The 19953-nt window shown below is 34.4% G+C and overlaps 1 protein-coding gene and 1 long non-coding RNA gene across 2 annotated transcripts; both read left to right on the top strand.

Annotated features, from left to right (window-relative positions):
* The first annotated feature begins 2714 nt into the window (after positions 1–2714).
* LOC142642533 (protein NUCLEAR FUSION DEFECTIVE 4-like) lies at positions 2715–7934 on the top strand. Its single transcript, XM_075816914.1, has 3 exons — positions 2715–3160; positions 3460–4307; positions 7141–7934. Exons 1-3 carry the CDS (start codon positions 2813–2815, stop codon positions 7631–7633), a joined length of 1689 nt encoding a protein of 562 aa, XP_075673029.1. The 5' UTR covers positions 2715–2812; the 3' UTR covers positions 7634–7934.
* Positions 7935–14366: 6432 nt separating this feature from the next.
* Positions 14367–17225, top strand: LOC142643659 (uncharacterized). Its single transcript, XR_012845896.1, has 3 exons — positions 14367–14763; positions 15205–15579; positions 16281–17225. It is a non-coding gene; the product is annotated as an uncharacterized LOC142643659 (long non-coding RNA).
* Positions 17226–19953: the final 2728 nt, after the last annotated feature.

Raw genomic sequence — 19953 nt, 5'->3', positions numbered from 1 at the left:
AACTTCAAATGAGAAAAGAAGGAAATTTGGGTAAGTGAAAAAAGAAAATGATAAAAAGAGTAAATATTGGTCAAAAGTGTAAACAACTTTAACAAGTTTAGTTTGGTGGCATTTATTTTGTGTCAGATTGTTTAAAGTGGAAGGAGTTGTTTTTGTAACACCACAAAATCTCACATTATTTTTACAAAAAATTGAGGTGTTCGTACATCATTGGTCAGAATAAAATAAAATAAAATATTTTGAGTTTCATCTCAACTAAAAATAAGAGTAATGTGAAAATATTTTGAGATTTTGTTTTGTCTCTAAACTTTCTCAATTGAAAAAATTGTTATTTTATTATTTATTACATGTCATGTACAGTTTGTTTAGGTAAATTGTTTCTTTGTTTTTCTATTCTATGTTAGAGCTAACTCACTTTACATAAGCGCGCAAGCGCGCGCACACACACATATAATAATAGATTTTTTAGGACGAGTCAGGGGGCAGGTGTCTCCCTCGCCCCCCTCTGGCTCCGCCCCTGTGTGTGTATATATATAGATATAAACTCCCGAACCAACATCTTGACCCAAAAATTTGGGTTTTTTGACCCCAAATGACTCATTGATTCGGAGTTGTTCGGTGGGTTTTAAATTGGATCAGTTTGGGTGGGTAGGTTGGGGCATTTATATAAATTTACTTGCATGCCCTTATTAGATAAAAAAAAAATGCACATTATATTTTTACTAAAAAATTGTATATAAATGAACATTTCATTAAAAAAAAGAAGAAGATGAGCATAGGAACCCAAAACAAACGATAAAGAACGATGAACCCAAAACAAAAAAAAGAATACAAAATACAAGCATTTACCCAACCAACCAAAACAATGAAAACAAAGGCAGGAAACATGTATAGTATAGTGTACACAGTTACCAGAAGAATCATGTAATATGGGCATTTTTGTTCAAATATTTTAGCCCAACTTTTTCCCCAACTTGGGGAGGTTGTGTTTTGATGGTTCTCAACCAAATAATCAAAAACATTATCTTCTCCCAACTTTTCTCTTTCCCATTTTTCATCCTCCTATAATCACTCCAACTGAATGAGTCCAAAAACATTATTTTCTCCCCAATTTTCTCTTCCCTATTTTTCATCATTCCAATAATCACTCCAACCAAATGAGTCCAAAGGGATTCATTCATGAATACAAATGCTTTGTACCACATTATACTTCACTAATCACAACTTGTTATATACTGTGGGGGGTAAAAAGACCTTGATGGGAATATGGGCCGTTGGGTCTTGCTAAGGAAGGCCGACCTGCTCTTGGGTTTAGGACTTGTTAGTAGTACGGGTCGGCCCATACGCCGAGGATCCGAGGATCCGGCCGATGATATTTTTCCCCTCGGACTGACACCGGAGAACCCGGGACTTCATGGTAAAGGTTAGGGAATGACATGGTCAAGACCAATGGTTAGAGGGAGTGAACTCTTGAATGTCCTATAAGCACCGATGTTGGAGAAATATCAAAGATAAAGGCTGCTACCTCCACATTAAAGACCCTGCACCAACCACCCTGGCCGCATTAATGGGGAAGTGACACTTGAACAGTAGAAGGGAAACTTCTAGTTATTGTTCAAAGGCACTAAGAAAAGAAATATTTAGGATAAGGGAGGAGTTGGGGCAACACGTGTATAAAGTATTAAAAAGAGAAGTATTTAAGGAGGAACCTGGAACAAAAACAGGGACGGACTCTTTTGTAAGAAAAAAAGAAACAGAAACAGAAAGAAAGAGATAATTTAAGAACAGCACTTGGCTTACGTCCGAGGAGGTTGATTCATAATATTCCTTGTTGTTTCCAAGTATTACTAGTCTTTGGCTTGTCATCTAATCCTCACATACTTCTAACCTGGGTTTCAAGCCCACACTCTACAAATTCATATTGTTTAAGGCTCATTGGGCCTGAGCCCATAACTGTTCTTGGGGCCAGGTGCAATTGTGCACTTACATATACTTTTTTTTTTTTTTTTATTACTTTTCTTATAAAAATAAATGAAGTTTAAAATAAAAACAAAAAATTAGACACATGACATGTCACAAGTGGTAAAAAATAAAGTGAAATTCAAAAAGTGGTATAAATAATATGTATTGATGGTAATTATATGGTGTGTATATGAGAATAATGACTACATTCATTCCGAAATTAGTTAAATGTTCCAATAACTCTAAACACCCACAATATATACCAAAAAAAAAAAGAATAAAAAAAAAGACTTAACTTTTTCTTTTCTTTTTTTTTTGAGAATAAAAAAAAATTACTTAACTTAGAAGAGTATAAATTTAGTATTTTTATTAGATAATATATAAGTTTAGTTGTCACTCCAATGGTAGACTACAAAATTCTTACCATCTCCTAATTATTTTCATAAGAAAAAACCATTTTACACCTTTGTAAAAAACGATGCTAATAAAGAATATTGTAGATGCAATGAGGCATTATTCTTAATTTAAAATTTAAAATGTGAAATTAGGGAACCGTACACTGAACTCCTAGAGAAAAATGGAACAACAGTGTTGTACAAAGTTGCTGTCTATCGTCGGTAAAAGGTCAAAGAGACCTACTTCATATGCCACTAAGTTACCTACAGCAACAAAGCCAAAGAGCTACGTGTCGTTTTGGGACTCTACTATTCAATTCCCCAAAATTCTTTAAATACACACACACCGCCTCACATGCCTACCGACCTTTCAATCTCTCTCTGTCTCTCTGTCTCTCTTTTTCTATCTGTTTTTGCTGTTTTCTCTAAGAAGAGACTGTTAGTTTCACACTTCCATGGGCTTCTTCGAGCTCTCCTCCTATTCTTCCAAATCCTCAGTCACAGCCCTCAAATGGCTTGGCTTTGTCGCTGCCATATGGGTCCAAGCAATCTCAGGCAACAACTACACCTTCTCAAACTACTCCGATGCCTTAAAGTCCCTAATGAACCTAACCCAACTTGAGCTCAACAATCTCTCCGTGGCCAAAGATGTGGGCAAGGCATTTGGGCTTCTCGCTGGCTTTGCTTCTGACAAATTGCCCACCTGGGTGATCCTCCTTATTGGCTCGGTCGAAGGCCTTGTTGGCTATGGGGCTCAATGGCTTGTTGTCAGTGAAACAATTAAGCCTCTCCCTTATTGGCAGGTACGTACACACCCACCAAATCAAAACCCAAAAGAGTCAAAAACCCTTAAAAACTCTCTCTGTATTTTATAAGTAAAATGCAGCTGTAATTGTACTATACTTCTAAACTACTTTGAGTAATTTGTAAAGAAATATAAATGAAAAACCAAACCCCATACGCATAACATTCTCTGTTTCTTTGTTTTCTTTATTGTCTTGTACAAAAAACACACACAATCTAAGCATGTTCACTCTCACATTTTTTAAACCCAAATACCAAATTTTAAAAAAAAGCTAACTTTTTTTTCTTCTTCATACAGATGTGTATATTCTTGTGCATGGGAGGAAACAGCACCACGTGGATGAACACGGCAGTGTTGGTGACGTGTATAAGGAACTTTCGAAGAAACCGAGGTCCGGTGTCCGGAATTCTCAAAGGCTACGTGGGGCTCAGCACCGCCATATTCACCGACGTATGCGCCGCCCTCTTCTCCGACGACGCAGCCTCCTTCCTCGTCATGCTCGCCGTCGTTCCCTTCGCCGTCTGCCTCGTCGCCGCCGTGTTCCTCCGGGAGTCCCCTCCGGCGTCCACTAGCTCCGAGGAAAAAGAAGAGACGCAGTTCTTCTGGGTCTTCAACGCCGTCGCAGTCGTCGTCGCCCTTTATCTTTTAGCCTACGATTTCATCCCAAGTCCCAGCGCGGTTCTCTCCGAAGCCTTCTCCGCCATTCTTATGGTCCTCTTAGCTTCTCCGCTGGGAGTCCCGGTTTATATCTACTTCAAGAACCGGTCTCGACCGGGTTCAGACGTTGAAGGACAGGTGGGCGAAAACACTGAACCGTTGCTGTTGGCTGCGGCGGTTGCGGCGACGGAGGGTGAGGATAAGGCGGCGGTTGCTGTGGAGGAGGAGGTGGTGGTTGAGGTGAAGAGAGGACAGCCGTTGATCGGAGAGGAGCACACGATTGTTGAGGCTTTGAAGACCATTGATTTCTGGGTTCTGTTCGTGTCGTTTTTGTGTGGGGTCGGGACTGGTTTGGCGGTGCAGAACAACATGGGTCAGATAGGATTGGCTCTTGGGTACACTGACGTTTCCATATTCGTTTCGCTTATCAGTATTTGGGGCTTTTTCGGGCGAATCGTCTCGGGTACTGTTTCGGAGTACTTCATCAAGTAAGTCGTTTTTTACACTTGTACTTACCTTGTTGCTTAAGTCTCGGTATTTGTTTTAAGAGCTATGCTAGGATTAAGAGACCTGTCTTTAATTTTTGTTTATTAATTAGTAATTACCTTTAGTCATGGGTTAATTGAAAGGTCTCAAATTCAATCCATTCTAGACTCAACTTGGACCCTACTCTAACTATTAGCAAGGCTGAATGTCAGCCGTGCTTTAAATTATTTTATTTTTTATATGTTAATAATTTAATGATGATATTTTTGACAAGCAAATGTCCACTAAGTCTTACTTACTAGCCTCTTGTGAATATAAATATCACTTAAATCTTTTTTGAGTTGTGTGATGGATCTTGATCATGGAGTTTATGTGCATGATTTGATGTAACCACATGATGTTTTTACAAATAACTTAATAGGAGTCGAATCCAATTTAAAATATTGAGTAAAAATATTTCTTCCTTCGTGGTTAAGTTACTGACCATGACCCTTTATGTTTATAAATAATGCAAGGGAAATTGTGATGTCCACTCCAGGTTCACATGAATCTGAACCTCCTAGAAATTTGTAGGGGTCAACATATTTTTTTATTTCCTTTCCCAAAATAACTCTTTAAATACGTCAAGCTTTGTACCCTTTCCAAGATCTATAGTGCTTTTGACATCTTCCCTTTAAAATATACATTATATTATAAAATTATTTGGGGGAGTACTTTTTATGAGTGCCGAATAAATTGATGCTTTTTTTTGTTTTTTTAATCAAGTTGTCAACTTCCTTTAAAATTTTCAATTCTTCTCTAAAGTTTACTTTCCAATTTATTATTTCTTGGGTAGAAAGATTATTAATGGTGTAGGTAAGCATTTGTTGGGTTGCCCTTTTCAGTTCTATAGGAACAGGTTGAATTGAGCCTACTTGTTTATCAACAAAGTGTAAAAGCAGGTAATAGCTAGGGGAAAGTTTTTTCTTTTACTAACTTCGAATTATTAATTTTCATTCTCATGCCCCACCACTCTACTAGTCAGTCTAGTCTAACCCCTGGAATGGGTAGTGGGAAAGTCATTATCTGGAAATTTTTTTCCTCATAGGAGGTGATATCTTTTCTCTCCTTTTGTTTGAAGAGAGGGATTGAATTGTGGAAAAAAGAGATGAAGAATGGCAGTTGAATTACAGTATATTTCAATCACCTATCATCCTTTTGTCTCTACTACCCGCCACTCAACCAAAATCCAACCTCTTACCTGATAATAAGTTAAGGATGGCTTCAATTGGTTGCTTGGTCAGCCAATAGTGAAAGAGGGTGAAAGGGTTCACTCCTCTCGACGTGATCGGGTTGAGTCATGGCTTGATGATGATAAGCCTAATTTCAACAACCCATGATCACCTCTACTTGTGATTAAGGCACATCGTCCTTACGTTCTTTTCTTCTCTAATTATATAACCTAACAAAAAAGGAAAGAAAATAGTGTTACTCTTTGAAGCAAAGGGTTGCTAAGATATTTCATGTGTGGATGATGGACCACGTTCCTAGGGACCATTAATTTGGTCCTCCACTATGATGAAAGAAAATCTCTAGGATGTTACATGTATGGCCATTTCTTCTCTTTCAATGGATATAAACGTTGTGGGACATAATTTTTTAGGGGAATTTATCATCTTTTAAACTTTGATAAGTATAAAAAAGCTGTCTAATTTGATATTAAACATGTACAAAAAACGAATTTGAGAAAACAAAAACTACCTTATCTCTATTACTACTAGAACGACTTACAAATTCTAATGGTTTTTAAGAGCATCATTGGACTAACTCAAACATTTGGGAGGTCCAACTTCTATTTTTGTAGCTAGATGTTTAAAGTTTTTAATACTTAAAAATAATATAAAAGAATTTTTTCATGACCCCCCAAGCCTTGCTATAGCTCTGCCCCTGCTTAGTGGGCTCAAATGTTTAAGCCATAGGATCACAATTACTATGCTTGTGAGTGAGTTAAATTTCAAATATGATCATGTAAATCAAGTGGCCAAACTCATCTTAGTAACCTATTGGCTTTGGATAAATGACATGATGTAAGATGTCATGTGCTGAAACTCTGCTAATGCTTAATGGTGTCACTTTGCAGTGGGCAGAAATGCAAGTGGGTTAACTCCTTGTCTTGTTTAATTTCTGTATCTACACGTTAAATTCTTGACAGTGACACAGTTGTCCCAAGTCTTCACCATAGATTTATGCTCGGCTACCATCTTCTTGGTTTTGGTAGGTCTTGTAAGACATCAGTCAAAAGATAAAACATAAAAAAGCTAGATCTTTTCTGAGTCCTTAATGGGTAGTTAAGTCAAGATAGGTAGGTCTCACTGGCATCAATAAATCCAGTGGGCTACCATATTTAATTTAGAGAGTGGAATTCATCTCATAGAGCTCTTGGTTCATGCAAAATGATTTGTGTTTTTTTTAAAAATAGTTGTTTTGGTTGATTGGCTGAATTACTAATTGGCTCAAAGTGGGTAATAGTATAGTTTTACCTAGAAAACATTAAAAAGCTATACAGACTTTAGAGAGTGAATTTCATCTCATAGAAGTTTTTGTCTATGCAAAATTAGTGTGTTTGGATTACTTTTTGTGTATGCTGAATCACTAAGTTGGCAAAAATACAATTGTATACAGAAAAAGTAAGATTTTAAAAAAGTGTATAAGCAAATAATTATGATACAATACTTTTCAAAAAAAAAAAAAAAGATACAATTAAAAAAACTAAACCAAAACATAGATTAGAATTTAGATTTTTAACCAACTTTTTTTGATGACTTTTTTTTTTTCCTTTATATTTTGTCCTAACAGGAAAGCTGGAACACCAAGGCCTCTTTGGAATGCGGCTGCTCAGATTCTAATGGCTTTTGGTTTCGTTATTTTGGCCCTGGCTGTGCCTGGTTCCTTGTACATTGGTTCAATCTTAGTAGGAATATGCTATGGGATCCGAATAGCCATTAGTGTCCCAACAGCTTCTGAACTATTTGGTCTAAAATACTATGGTCTCATATACAACATTCTAATCCTCAACCTTCCCCTAGGTTCCTTCCTCTTCTCTGGTCTACTTGCCGGCATTTTATACGACATGGAGGCTACTCCCACTGCTGGAGGCGGCAATACTTGTGTTGGAGCCCATTGTTACAGGACGACCTTTGTGGTCATGGCTGTTGCATGCATTATTGGGTTTGGTCTAGACATTTTATTGTCTATTAGAACCAAAGCTGTTTATACCAAGATTTATGCGAGCAAGAAATCAAAGAAATCCTCGGCACCATCTAATGGCCGAAGACAAATACTAAATTGAAGACAAACAATAAATTGATTGAAGATTGGGAGGACAGGAATTAAAGGATTGATGAGCTTTTATGCTCTGTGATATCCTACATTCAGCTTAGTTTGCTTGTCATTTTTTTTTGTTAAGAAAGGCATTGTATTAGCTTATCATTCCATATCTATAAGATTATATGGTTTGATATGCATCCCAACTTTGTACTTGTTATTTCATTTTGTAGAGCTTGTGTGTGCAATTCTTTTTTCCTAATTAGTAAAACTAGCATGTAACCTACGTGCGGCTACAATTCTATGTACACTAAGATTTGAGATCATATGTTTACCTATGGTAATTTATTTAGTTTCTATTTTTTATTTTAAGTTTCTTTACTTGTTATTTAAATTTCATGTAATTTTTTGTTAACACTTATTTTTAACATTCTATCATACGGTTTTAAGGAGGTGTTTCGATCCTAATTAACTTGTATATATTTACAATTTAGTCAATAAAAAATATTAATAATTTTTTTTGGTTAATAAAGAAAAACTTATTAGTTACCCATATAGTGTTTTTAGTATGTTACATAGTCCATAAAATGCCACATATTATTCAAGGATCAACCTTAAGGTGGTTGATATTGAGGAAGGGTTTATCACTTGCTCCGCGATACTAACTGCCGCATGCGGTTTTGGTGTTGGCGTGTGAGTGTATTTCTTTATCTCAGTCCCCTTCCCCTATATATGTGTGTGTGTGTGTTTCTCAAAAAAAAAAAAAAAAAACCTTAAGGTGGTTTAGATCATAGGTAACTATACCCAAAAAAAAAAAAAAATGATTAAATTAAGTCTATGATTGGTTCTTTTTATCTGGTTTATTTAATATTAGACTCTTTGTTTTTTTTTTCAATGAATAATTAACTTGGTACAAAAATTAAAAATCTTAAGTTAGATATGTTGTGCAAGACCTCAATCGAAATCCAATTTAGAATTTAATTGGATTTTCTCCCTCACTTTATATATATATATATATATATACACACACACACACACACACTAGCATTATTCCCGAGCGATGCACGTCTATCATGTGTAAATTAATGAAAAAAGAAATTATTTTAATTTAAAATAGATAGTAAAAATAAAGTAATCTTTTACTTTTATTTTTAAACGAAGTAACATTTTATTTTATTTTTTTTGAAAAGGGGTAACATTTTACTTTAAGTAATATAATGAATGCATATTGTGTAAGATTAAGTTTTTATTTAAAAAAAAAAAATCATATATAGGTCCAAAATTAATTGAATGGAATATGGTAGATAGCTATGCAACTAATATAAAAGGAAATGCCAAAAAATTATAAAGGGAGTTTGCATAATTAAAGTGCATATTTAAATGAAAAACCTTGAATTCAATCTCAATGTAATAGTTCTTATAAAAAAAAAAAAATCTCAATGTAATAGTTAAGAATTATGAACAACCCAAATTACTAAACATTAAAAAATAAAAGTAGATAAACTTACATAAGAATTGAATTTTTGTCTTTGAAAGTGAGAGAGGAGGTACTGACTTTCATCCTATTAAAACTAAATGTGTAAATATAAGCTTCAAGAAATCTTTTTGAGAAAAACTCAATACCAAGAGTATTGTTTTATCAAGTGTTTCAAAACCTCAAGGGAACTCCCTGAAAAAAAACTTGAATAATAAAAAAAAAATTGGGAATTTATTTTTTGAATTTGAGAGAAAAACAAAAAACAAATAAGAAATAACCCTAAAAAATGATGGATACTTGGACATTCAAATATTAATAAAAAAAAATCATGAACTTGGCCTTATTATTTATATTGACCTGAAAATTTAAAGTTGAGAGTCATAGTATAATAAAACTATCGTCCATAATCATTCCTATATTTATCCAACAAACAAAATTTCAACCACAATAAACTTCAACCCAAAAAAAAAAAAATTTTTTTTGATAAGAAGTTGTTTCCATTTAAAACAATAGTTTTAAGTTTTGAAGAAGTTGATATAAGCAAAAAAAAAAAAAAAAAAAAAAAAAATCAAATACCATAAAAATCAATTTATTAATGTTAATTACAATTTTTTTTTTCCCTTATACCATAAAAATCAAGTTGTTATTTGTTAATGTTATTAGATTTTTTTTTGGTTATCCAAAAATTTGACATTTATCCAAAAAAAAATTAAAACAAAATACATTTAAAAAAAAAGAAAGTAGATAACAAATCCTCCCCGTGTGTATATCCTCCCAATAAAATGGGTTTATTTATTTATGTATTTATTTATAATTCATGGTATTAGATATACTTCTACGTCACAACTAAACATTTTAATAGTTTATGCTTTAGATTTTTTTTCTTTCTATCCAACTAAATCTACCTCTCAAAAAAAAAAAAAAAAAAAACTAACTAAATAGTGTAGTAATAAAAAATAAGAAAGCAATAGAAATTTTTGTAATACGTGGACAACAAAGCAAAAGAATGAAGGTAAGGAAAAAAGGTAAGTAAAAAGGTAAAGGAGGAATAGAATTAACTAAAATCAGAGTGAAAGGAGAATGGAAGCAAGATTGTCAATCATAATTAGAAAAAGAAAATTACATTATCGAGTGCCGCTTTAGAGTTCTTACACTTGCTCAATGGCGCGGAATAAAACTGGGTACGTGAATATTTTTTATTCCAAAATATAAACCAAAAAGGCATAACCGTATCATCAAACCTAGGACCCCTATGAGTAGAAACAAGTCCCACATCTGCATTTAAATCAATTATGTCAAGAATAAGATCAACTCTGCAGTATAATATGCTATGTATGCTTGTCCATGAAATTAAGATAGACAAAAATAGACAAGGCAAAAATATTAAAAACCTCATATATATATATATATATATATATATATATAAAAATAAAAAAAATAAGAACATAAAGGGTCTGTTTGGTAAATTTATTCTAGTAACGTTGTTTAAGTGTTGTAAAAATACGTGTAGATAAAAAAGTATTGTGGTTTGAGTATTTAATGAAGGATTAGTGATATTCTCTGTAATATGAATTATGGTTTGAGTATCTCATCCCCCTTATTAGATTATGTTCTCCTTAAGGGAAGTTAAGTTGGGTCACTCTACTTTAGATTGTATTTGTTGGAAATATATTTTTGTCTAATAAGATCAATAAATATATTCAAATTGTATCAATTTAATGAATTGCAATTTGTGTTCCTTGGGCTTGCGCAACACATATAGGATGATGGTTTCTAATGCCAAATTTGAAGTAGAGAAATTTGATGGAATGAATAACTTTGACATGTGGCAATGTGTAGTTATGGATGTCTTGGTCCAACAAGAGTTGGATATTACTTTGGAAGACAAACTTGAAGAGATGTCAGATAAGGATTGGGAAAAGATTAATAGACAAGCTTGTGGCACTATTCCTTTGTGTTTGGCCAAGAATCAAAAGTATTTTGTTATGAGGGAGGCGGATGCTAAAGAGCTTTGAAAGAAATTGGAGGACAGGTATATGACCAAGAGTGTGGAGAATTGTCTCTACTTGAAGAAGAAGCTCTTCCGTTTCCAAGATTGTGCAGGTATTTCTATGTTTGAGAACTTGGATGATTACAATAAAATACTTGCTAATTTGCAAAACTTGAAAGTTGATATTAGCAGTGAAGATAAAGCTCTCTTGTTGTTGAATTCATTGCCTAATACTTATGATTATCTAATTACTACACTGCTGTATGGAAAAGATGAAATTAAGTTTGATGATGTGTCTAATGCTTTGACTAATAATAAGTATCGTATGAAAGATAAGCAAGCTCAAAGGGGCACGGTGACTGAGGCTAGATGGAATTCAAGCCATCGTGGAGATTTATAGAATATGGCTTGAATTAGGAGTTCAACTCCTTGTTGGATTTGGATAAGGAATACATTTTATTCCTTTTGGGTTACTATTGTTTGAAGTTATCAAGTTCTATTTGAAGTCTTTTCTACTACTTGATTTGGAATTCTTTATGGAATAGGAGTGATTCTCCTTTTGTGTGTGGAAAAGAAGTCTTGTTCTTCTTGGTTTTGGATATACTAGTCGACTCAAGTCTCCTATATAAGCATAGTGCACGAAAAATTAGAGAGAAAGAGATAAGGGGTGTGAGAAAAAGAGGCTTTCTCTTGGTTTGGTTATTTGATACTTGTGGGTTGCAATTTGGAATAGTAAGAGAGGTTTGTTGCCACTTGGATTTGATTTGTGGCTCTCTCTTTGGTTTGTGCGCAATTCACATTTGGTATTTGGTATTTGTAAATCTTTGGTTCTTTGGTTTTGTATTTGTGAGAGAGAGTTATTTTGGTATATTTGGAATTTGGGTTTGTGAGAGTAACTCTACACCAATTTGTATTATCCCAAATTTCTTATAGTGAATTTTGTTTATCGTCGCCTGTGAATATAGGCTATTGTTGAACCACGTAATTATTGGTATTTTTTGTCTATTTTCTTTTGGATTAATTTTCTTTGTTCCTATTGTTAGTTTGGAGATCCTTCTCAGGCCTAAAATATTTTCATAATCAACCTTGGTAATTTGAGCTTCTGCTATTTTACAACACATATTTCACAAGTGAACATTAGATTACCTTGCCCATTGTGGGCTGTAGGCATATTTTGCGCATATAATTCTAATTCTGTGTCTCACTCATCTTCTTGATCTTTTTGCTGCGTGTTTCCCATGCCTTGAAACTTGAAAGTTGAACTACTATAATGTTTAATTTTTCTATGAGGTTTCTTATTGCTTTTTATATAGATATATGTATGGGTCGGTGAGTTGTCCTTTGCCTAGTTCTTTTAGATATAAAATTTAGTGTTTTAAAAGCAGAAACTTTAATACCAATTTGTTGAGAATAGCAGAAATGTAAATATTTATTTGTTGTGTGTATCCAAATAACAATGAGTTTACACAAAATAGAGATTGAAAACAGAAGAAACAATTACACGGGAACATAAAGATTTATGTGGTTCGGTTTTTGGCCTACATTCACGCATGGCGTCGAGGAAAAAGTTTCACTACCAAAAGAAAGCGATTACAAAGGTGGTACCAAAACGCTCTCACAAACTCCAAATACATCCAAAGAGCTCTCAATCACCAAAAGCATGTGACTAGAGAAACCTGAAGATCTCTAGAACAAAGTCACGCCTTACAACTCTATACAAAATACCAGAGAATAGAGAAACCTAATCTAATAATGCAGCACTAATTCACACTCTACAATCGACAATAGCTGTATTATATATGTAAGCGCACAATTGTACCCGGACCAAAAAATAAGTGTTGGGCTCAGGCCCAATGAGCCTTATGCAATAAAATTTGTAGAGTATGAATTTGAAATCTAGGTTCGGGATGTTGGAAGTTTGATTAACAGGCTAGAATGCCACTATCTATGCAAATGATAAACGAATATGACAAAGAGACCTCCTCGGACGTAAGCTGAGAACGAGTTGTATAAATATTCTCTTCTATGCCAAAGTTTACGATTCTTAATTCTTATTTTTCTCAGCAGAAAGTGCAGATCCCTCTCTCTTCTCCTTATATACTTCTTCTTCTTCACTGGTTTATCCACGTGTCGTACAAATCTTTCCCTTGGATACTTGTCCCATCCACCGCCTTCTTGAAGTCTTCAAACAATAGCAGGGAGGATGAATTCTACTGTTCATAGGTCACTTCCCCATTAATGCGGCCAGGGAGGTAGATGCAGGGTCTTTAATGTGGAGGTAGCAGCCTTTTCCTTAGATATTTCTCTCACATCCTTGCTTCTAAAGGGTGCTTGGATCACCCTCTTACCCATCAGTTTTTTCCAGAATTCTGTCTCTAACCCGTTTAGCAAGTCCCAGGGTCATTGTTGGGCCTGTCCGAGGAGACATTCCTCCTCGGACAACTCCTCGAACCTTTACAGTGCAGACTGACTTGTGGGCCTAGAGGTCCTAATCAAAACAAACTGATACCAGCCAATCAAGCTCAAAGCCTAAAATGTTTATTCAAGAGTTTTTACCCCCCACAATATATATGTTTTACCATTAAGTCTTGCTACACTACAAATTCTACACAAATAAACATCAAATGCTATGATCCTGTGTGGCACAAATCAGTGCACCTCAAATTCAAGCCACCAATTATAACATTAAGAGACCAGATTGGACTTTATTTGGACTATGGTATTAGAATGGCATTGAGGCGTGGCTTAGCTAGTGTCCCAATTTGATCATGACAAGGTATGCTAAATATATATGGGTCATTCTACTGTACCCCTGTTTTTTTTAGGGGGTACGGTATCCACGTAAGTCTTAGCCATTATATTTACTTGTTTTAATTTTAGCTGTTTGTATAATTTTAATAGAATATCAGTTACCGGTCATTCAGGTTAACGTATAAAACCAAAAAAAAAAAAAACAATACGATTCTTCTTCTCTCTCGCACCGCATCTAATCTGAAGCAGGTTCTAGTGGGTTCTTCGCTTTCGTTTGATGAAATTCTTCTATGAGCTTGGAATTCCAGGAGCTACTTGTATGAGTCAGTGGTACAAATTTTTAAAGCTGTAGCTATAAAAATATGATGGTTCCATTGTCATATTAAGTAGTAAAAATATTTGAGGGTGTATCAAAATGTGAAAAATGAACTATCTAACATGTACATGTTTGTCTAACAGTGTTATAACACATATATTTACTTCATATAATGTTTAAATGAAATGTCTTTCAAAATGAACAGATCTTATTTGGTAATTTTGAGGTGTGGATGGAATATGTATACGTTTGAAAGAAGGAAGGAATAAACATGTAGAAATATACAAGGGTCGGGAACTCTTTTAGATATATACAGATACATCCTTGATCTGTTGGTAAAGTCCATGTTAAATTTGACATGTGATTTAAATTATTTCAAAAGAATAAGCTTCAGAACACAAAGCTTTTCACCTGGCTAGGTTAGTGAGGACATCATACAGGTGTTTTGCAGTTTTATGAGATGTATATTGAACATGACCCTAGTGCTCGTGAGCTTACACCAGTTGATCATCCTTTAGAGTTGTTTGGCTTTGTGAATGAGGTTTTTCAAAATTTTGTAAAGGAATGGACAGCTGAAGCTCTTTCCAGAGAACTTGATTTTGTGAAACTCTTGGCTTCGTGGTAAGTCCTTTACAACTCTGTTGGTAATATGAGTTCTTTATATTGGGTTACTGTTTTTTTTTTCTTCCTTGTATGATTATGAGATCGTGTTAACTTAGCAACTTGTCATGGACATATCTACTTGAGATTCTGTACCTGTTTCATGGCTTGGAACTGCAATATTTGCTTCATTGCTGTTCAGAGGGCAATTTTATGTTTATAAGATCAATAAGGGTTTAATAAGGGGAAAAGTTATTTTTTCTTTTTCTAAGATATTTGCATCAGGTATTGGAATGCGGAAGGGGAAGATATGTCAATTTTTTTGCATGGGTTCGAGTGTGATAGACCTACTGCCATCAAATGAATATACTGTAGTGTTTTCTTCTTTTCTATATATCATTCTTTTGAGGTCTCAAGCTGAACCACGAGGTTATAATTCACATCCTTTAACTGTTATTGCAGAAACCGAAACTCCCAAGTTAAGCAAGACGCCAATCTCATCTGGCAATGAACAAGGGAAAGAAAGCAATGGGATTGCTGGGACGAGCCAGGATCCCAGTTGGCTAAAATCTGTTTATTCAGAGAAGGCCCCTCAGTTGGACAGGGCACCTATTGTATTTCCTCGATTCACAAAGTTGCGTTTGGCTGAGGCTCAAGAAATGCTTAAACAAAAATACGAAGAGGTCCAGGCTTTAGACAGAGCACATTGAGAGTACTATGATATGAAGATGAGGATGCAAGCAGATATTAAAGTTCTATTACTGAAAATGGAAGCTACAAGACAATCTTGAATAGTGATTAGCCGATCAGTATTTTGTAGAATTGTCATCTTCTCAGGTAATTGTACCCTTACTGCTGAAGGTTCTATGTTGTATTATAACATCATGTGTCTTATCTGTTAGACTTCATGATCAGTAGGTGAATTTTCTGTTCTAGGTTCTGTTTTTTTTTTTTTTTTCCAGCTGCTAACCAGAATCTGTACAGAGATTGCAACATCTCTTTATATCTCTTTGTATGATGAAAGGTTTCCCTTTTAGTGAAGCAATATGAAAGAGATTATTTTACATCAAGCCTTTATTTCCTGATGGAATTTTTAGTTAAAGAAAAGGATTTCGATTTTAAATTTTAGTTTGAAATTACTTGAGGCTTGAGCAAAATTTCCAAAGATTTCAAACAGTTTTTATTAACAATTATTCTTTAAATTTGTTTAGATTTTAAATCCTCAAACTCAAAACACAACCTAAAGGGATTTATTGTAATGGTTGAGACTTGAGATCTGCATTTTGGACTAGCTTGATTGCATTTAGGATTGGCAATGAATTGACATTTTGTTAAACAAAAAGTACTCCTCTAAGGAGTGAGAAAAGGAAAAAAGTACTCCTCTTGTGAGCTATGAGGTTATGGTTGTACTCTTTCCACTACTACAATTCACTTTCCTTTTCCGTTAACTGTCAAATTTAAAGAATTTTCCTCTTTACTGAAGTTCAATGTGCTTCTATATTTTCTTCATTAATGTGTGCAACTGTTGTGTTTTTCAGTTTGTTCTGGCTGCAGCTTGCTCAGGCGCTGAGTAGGATAATTTCTGTCAGGCAGCTGCCTCACCTCAAAGGAGCAAAAGAATAAATTATGAAAGTAGTGTGTGAATGTACAAAATTCTATAATAATCTTTATTTTCTGATGTGCTGTAGATGGAAGAAACCACTTTTATTTTGGTAAGTTTGTCTTGTCAATGGAATTCTCCTCTGTTGAACTCATGGAACATTAGGAAATGTGTTCTAAAATACTGTTGGGCTTTATAGAATTTCTTAGGTATACTTATCTTGATTTGTGATCTACTTGGAATGGTTAGATACCATGCAGTACTTTGGAATATGTGCTTGTGCTGCACTATAGAAGCCTAAATAGCTAAACATTTACTGGCTGCAAGTGTTTCCTTCTAATTTACTTTGATGTCATTCAATGGCAGAGGAGATGCTTGAATCAACAAAACCGAGGATGACTAGCAGCTTGGCTACTCTAGCTTCTACTTAATACATTCTTCAATCTCTTTTTCATATGTTGTTGTTTCTTTTTATGTGGCATGGTTTTTAACAAGTCTAATGCAGGCCTGACGATGACTTTGTGGAGCTAGTATGGGAAAATGGTGAGATTCTTAAGTGAGATCGATCAGGCAAAACTCAAAAGGGTCATTCATGTATTGGGTATAATTTATACCCTTCCAATGCTCAGGTGGAGAATAGAGCACACGTGCATATGAAGAGAGCAAGGTCAGGGAATGAGTCCTCATTCTCAGATTTCTAGTCTTGGACGACACTATAGACAAATTGGAGATAGTCTAATTTTTGGTTCACCATCATATATAAATAATAAAAATATAAACATTAGGAAAATGACCTCAACTATATTATTTTATAGGCAGGTATGCCCTGAATGTGATGGAAGCTACCAAGGGAGATACGTAAGAAGTTAATTGGTATATTCAAATATTTGTGGAAGAAACCAAGATAATTCTAGCTTATTTTTTTGTGAACAAGAGTAATTATTGTGGTTGGGCTAATTTCATGGGATGTCTTTTTTTTTTTTTTTTGGTTTTCGATTTTAGTTCTAAATTTTTAAATAACTTTAAAAAATTATTATTGTGATGAGCGGTTATTAATAAGTAAAAAAGTGACCTCAGTGATAAGCTTAAATGTAAAATTATGGTCAGATGTAATATTGGTAGTGCTTACTGTGACGATTGAACTATCAATTGTAAGGAAAAAAATAGGGTACCACCGAATGTGACAAAAGTACGGTCAGAAGTAATATGGGTACCGCCCAATGTAATAATGGAACGGTCAAATTTGAGAATAAAAAAAATAGGGTACCACTGAATGTGACAAAAATAGAGTCAGATGGGATGTTGGTACTACTTAATGTGACACTGGAATTATCAAATGTGAGAAAAAAGTAAGGGAACCAACTAATGTAAGAAAAGAACTGTCACATGTGATATTAGAACTGCACAATGTGAGAATAAAATCGTCAAATGTGAGAAAAAAAAAGTAAGGAAACCACCAAATGTGAGAAAAAACATGTCACATGTGATATTGGAACTGCACAATGTGAGGATGGAACCGTCAAATTTGAGAAAAAAGTAAGAGAACCACCAAATGTGAGAAAAAAATTGTCACACGTGACAAAAGAACTGTCACATGTAACAAAAATAGAATAGATGTGATGTTGGTACTGCTTAATATAATAATAGAACCATCAAATTTGAGAAAAAATAAATAAATAAAGGAACCACTATATGTGACAAAAGAACTGTCAAATATGATATTGGAACTACAAAATGTGATAATGGAACTATCAAATGTGAGAAAAAAAATAAGGGAACCATCACATGTGAAAAAAGAACTGTCAAATGTGATGTTGGAACTAGACAATGTGAGGATGGAACCGTCAAATATGAGAAAAAAATAAGGGAACCACCAAATGTGACAAAAGAACTGACACGTGTGATGTTGGAACTGCATGATGTGAGGATGAAACCATCAAATATGAGAAAAAAAGTAAGGGAACCACCAAATGTGAGAAAAGAACTGACACGTGTGATGTTGGAACTGCACGATGTGAAGATGAAACCATCAAATGTGAGAAAAAAAGTAAGGAAACCACCAAATGTGAGAAAAGAATTGTTACATGTGATGTTGAAACTGCACAAAGTGAAGATGAAACCGTTAAGTGTGAGAAAAAAGTAAAGGAACCAACCAATGTGACAAAAGAACTATCATGTGTGATGTTGGAACTGCACAATGTGAAGATGAAATTGTCAAATGTGAGAAAAAAGTAACAGAACCACCAAATGTGAGAAAAGAACTATCACATGTGATGTTGGAGCTGTACAATGTGATGATGGAACCGTCAAGTGTGAAAAAAAAGTAAGGGAACCAACTAATAACAAAAGAACTGTCATATGTGATGTTGAAACCGCACAATATGAGGATGAAACCGTCAAATATGAGAAAAAAGTAAGGGAACCACCAAATGTGAAAAAAAAAACGGTCACATGTGATATTGGAACTGCACAATGTGAAGATGAAATCATCAAATGTCAGAAAAAAAATAAGGGAACCACCAAATCTGATAAAAAAATTATCACATGTGATGTTGGAACTGCACAATGTGAGGATGGAACCATCAAGTGTGAGAAAAAGTAAAGGAACCACCTAATGTGACAAAAGAACTGTCATATATGATATTGGAACCGCACAATGTGAGGATGCAACTGTCAAATGTGAGAAAAAAAGTAACAGGACCACCAAATGTGAGAAAAGAATTGTCACATGTGATGTTGGAATTGCACAATGTGATGATGGAACCGTCAAGTGTGAGAAAAAAGTAAGAGAACCAACCAATGTGACAAAAGAACTGTCATATGTGATGTTGGAACCGCACAATGTGAAGATGAAACCATCAAATGTGAGAAAAAAAGTAAAGAAACTATCAAATGTGAGAAAAAATATCACATGTGATGTTGGAACTGCACAATATGAGGATAAAACTGTTAAATGTGAGAAAAAAGTAAGGGAACCATCAAATGTGAGAAAAGAACTGTTACATGTGATGTTGGTACTGCGTAATATGAGGATGAAACCGTCAAGTGTGAGAAAAAAGTAAGGGAACCACACAATGTGACAAAAGAACTGTCATAGATGATGTTGGAACCGCACAATGTGAGGATGAAACCATTAAATGTGAGAAACAAAAGTAAGGGAACCACTAAATGTGAGAAAAGAACTGTCACATGTGATGTTAGAACTGTACAATGTGAGGATGAAACCATCAAATGTGAGAAAAAAGTAAGGGAACCACCAAATGTGAGAAAAGAAATGTCACATGTGCTGTTGGAACTGCACAATGTGAGGATGAAACCATCAAATGTGAAAAAAAAGTAACCTAGTGTAGTAGGTTACCTACTAGTGGGTACCGTACCTCTTTTTTTTTGGGGGTATGGTAGAATTACTCACATATATATATATATATATATATATATATATATATATATATATATATATATATATATATTTCCAAATTCAGCTTCTTAATTGAATGAGTAAAAAAATTACTTTTAAAGGTAAATCTCTTTGGTTAATGAACCTATTTAGAAGCCATGGTTTGTCAAAGTCACTTCACCACTTTCTTTTTTCTCCTATAATTTTGAAGTTG

This window comes from Castanea sativa, chromosome 7 (genome assembly GCF_040712315.1).
Source record: "Castanea sativa cultivar Marrone di Chiusa Pesio chromosome 7, ASM4071231v1".
NCBI classification, from domain to species: Eukaryota; Viridiplantae; Streptophyta; class Magnoliopsida; order Fagales; family Fagaceae; genus Castanea; species Castanea sativa.
This window is presented reverse-complemented; position numbering and strand designations above follow the sequence as displayed.

Bases quoted from the DNA above. Each gene is read 5' to 3' on its own strand.
- LOC142642533 (XM_075816914.1), top strand. From the start codon at position 2,813: ATGGGCTTCTTCGAGCTCTCCTCCTATTCTTCCAAATCCTCAGTCACA. The intron at 3,161-3,459 runs GTACGTACACAC...TTCTTCATACAG, and splicing joins AGCCTCTCCCTTATTGGCAG to ATGTGTATATTCTTGTGCAT. The intron at 4,308-7,140 runs GTAAGTCGTTTT...TTGTCCTAACAG, and splicing joins GTTTCGGAGTACTTCATCAA to GAAAGCTGGAACACCAAGGC.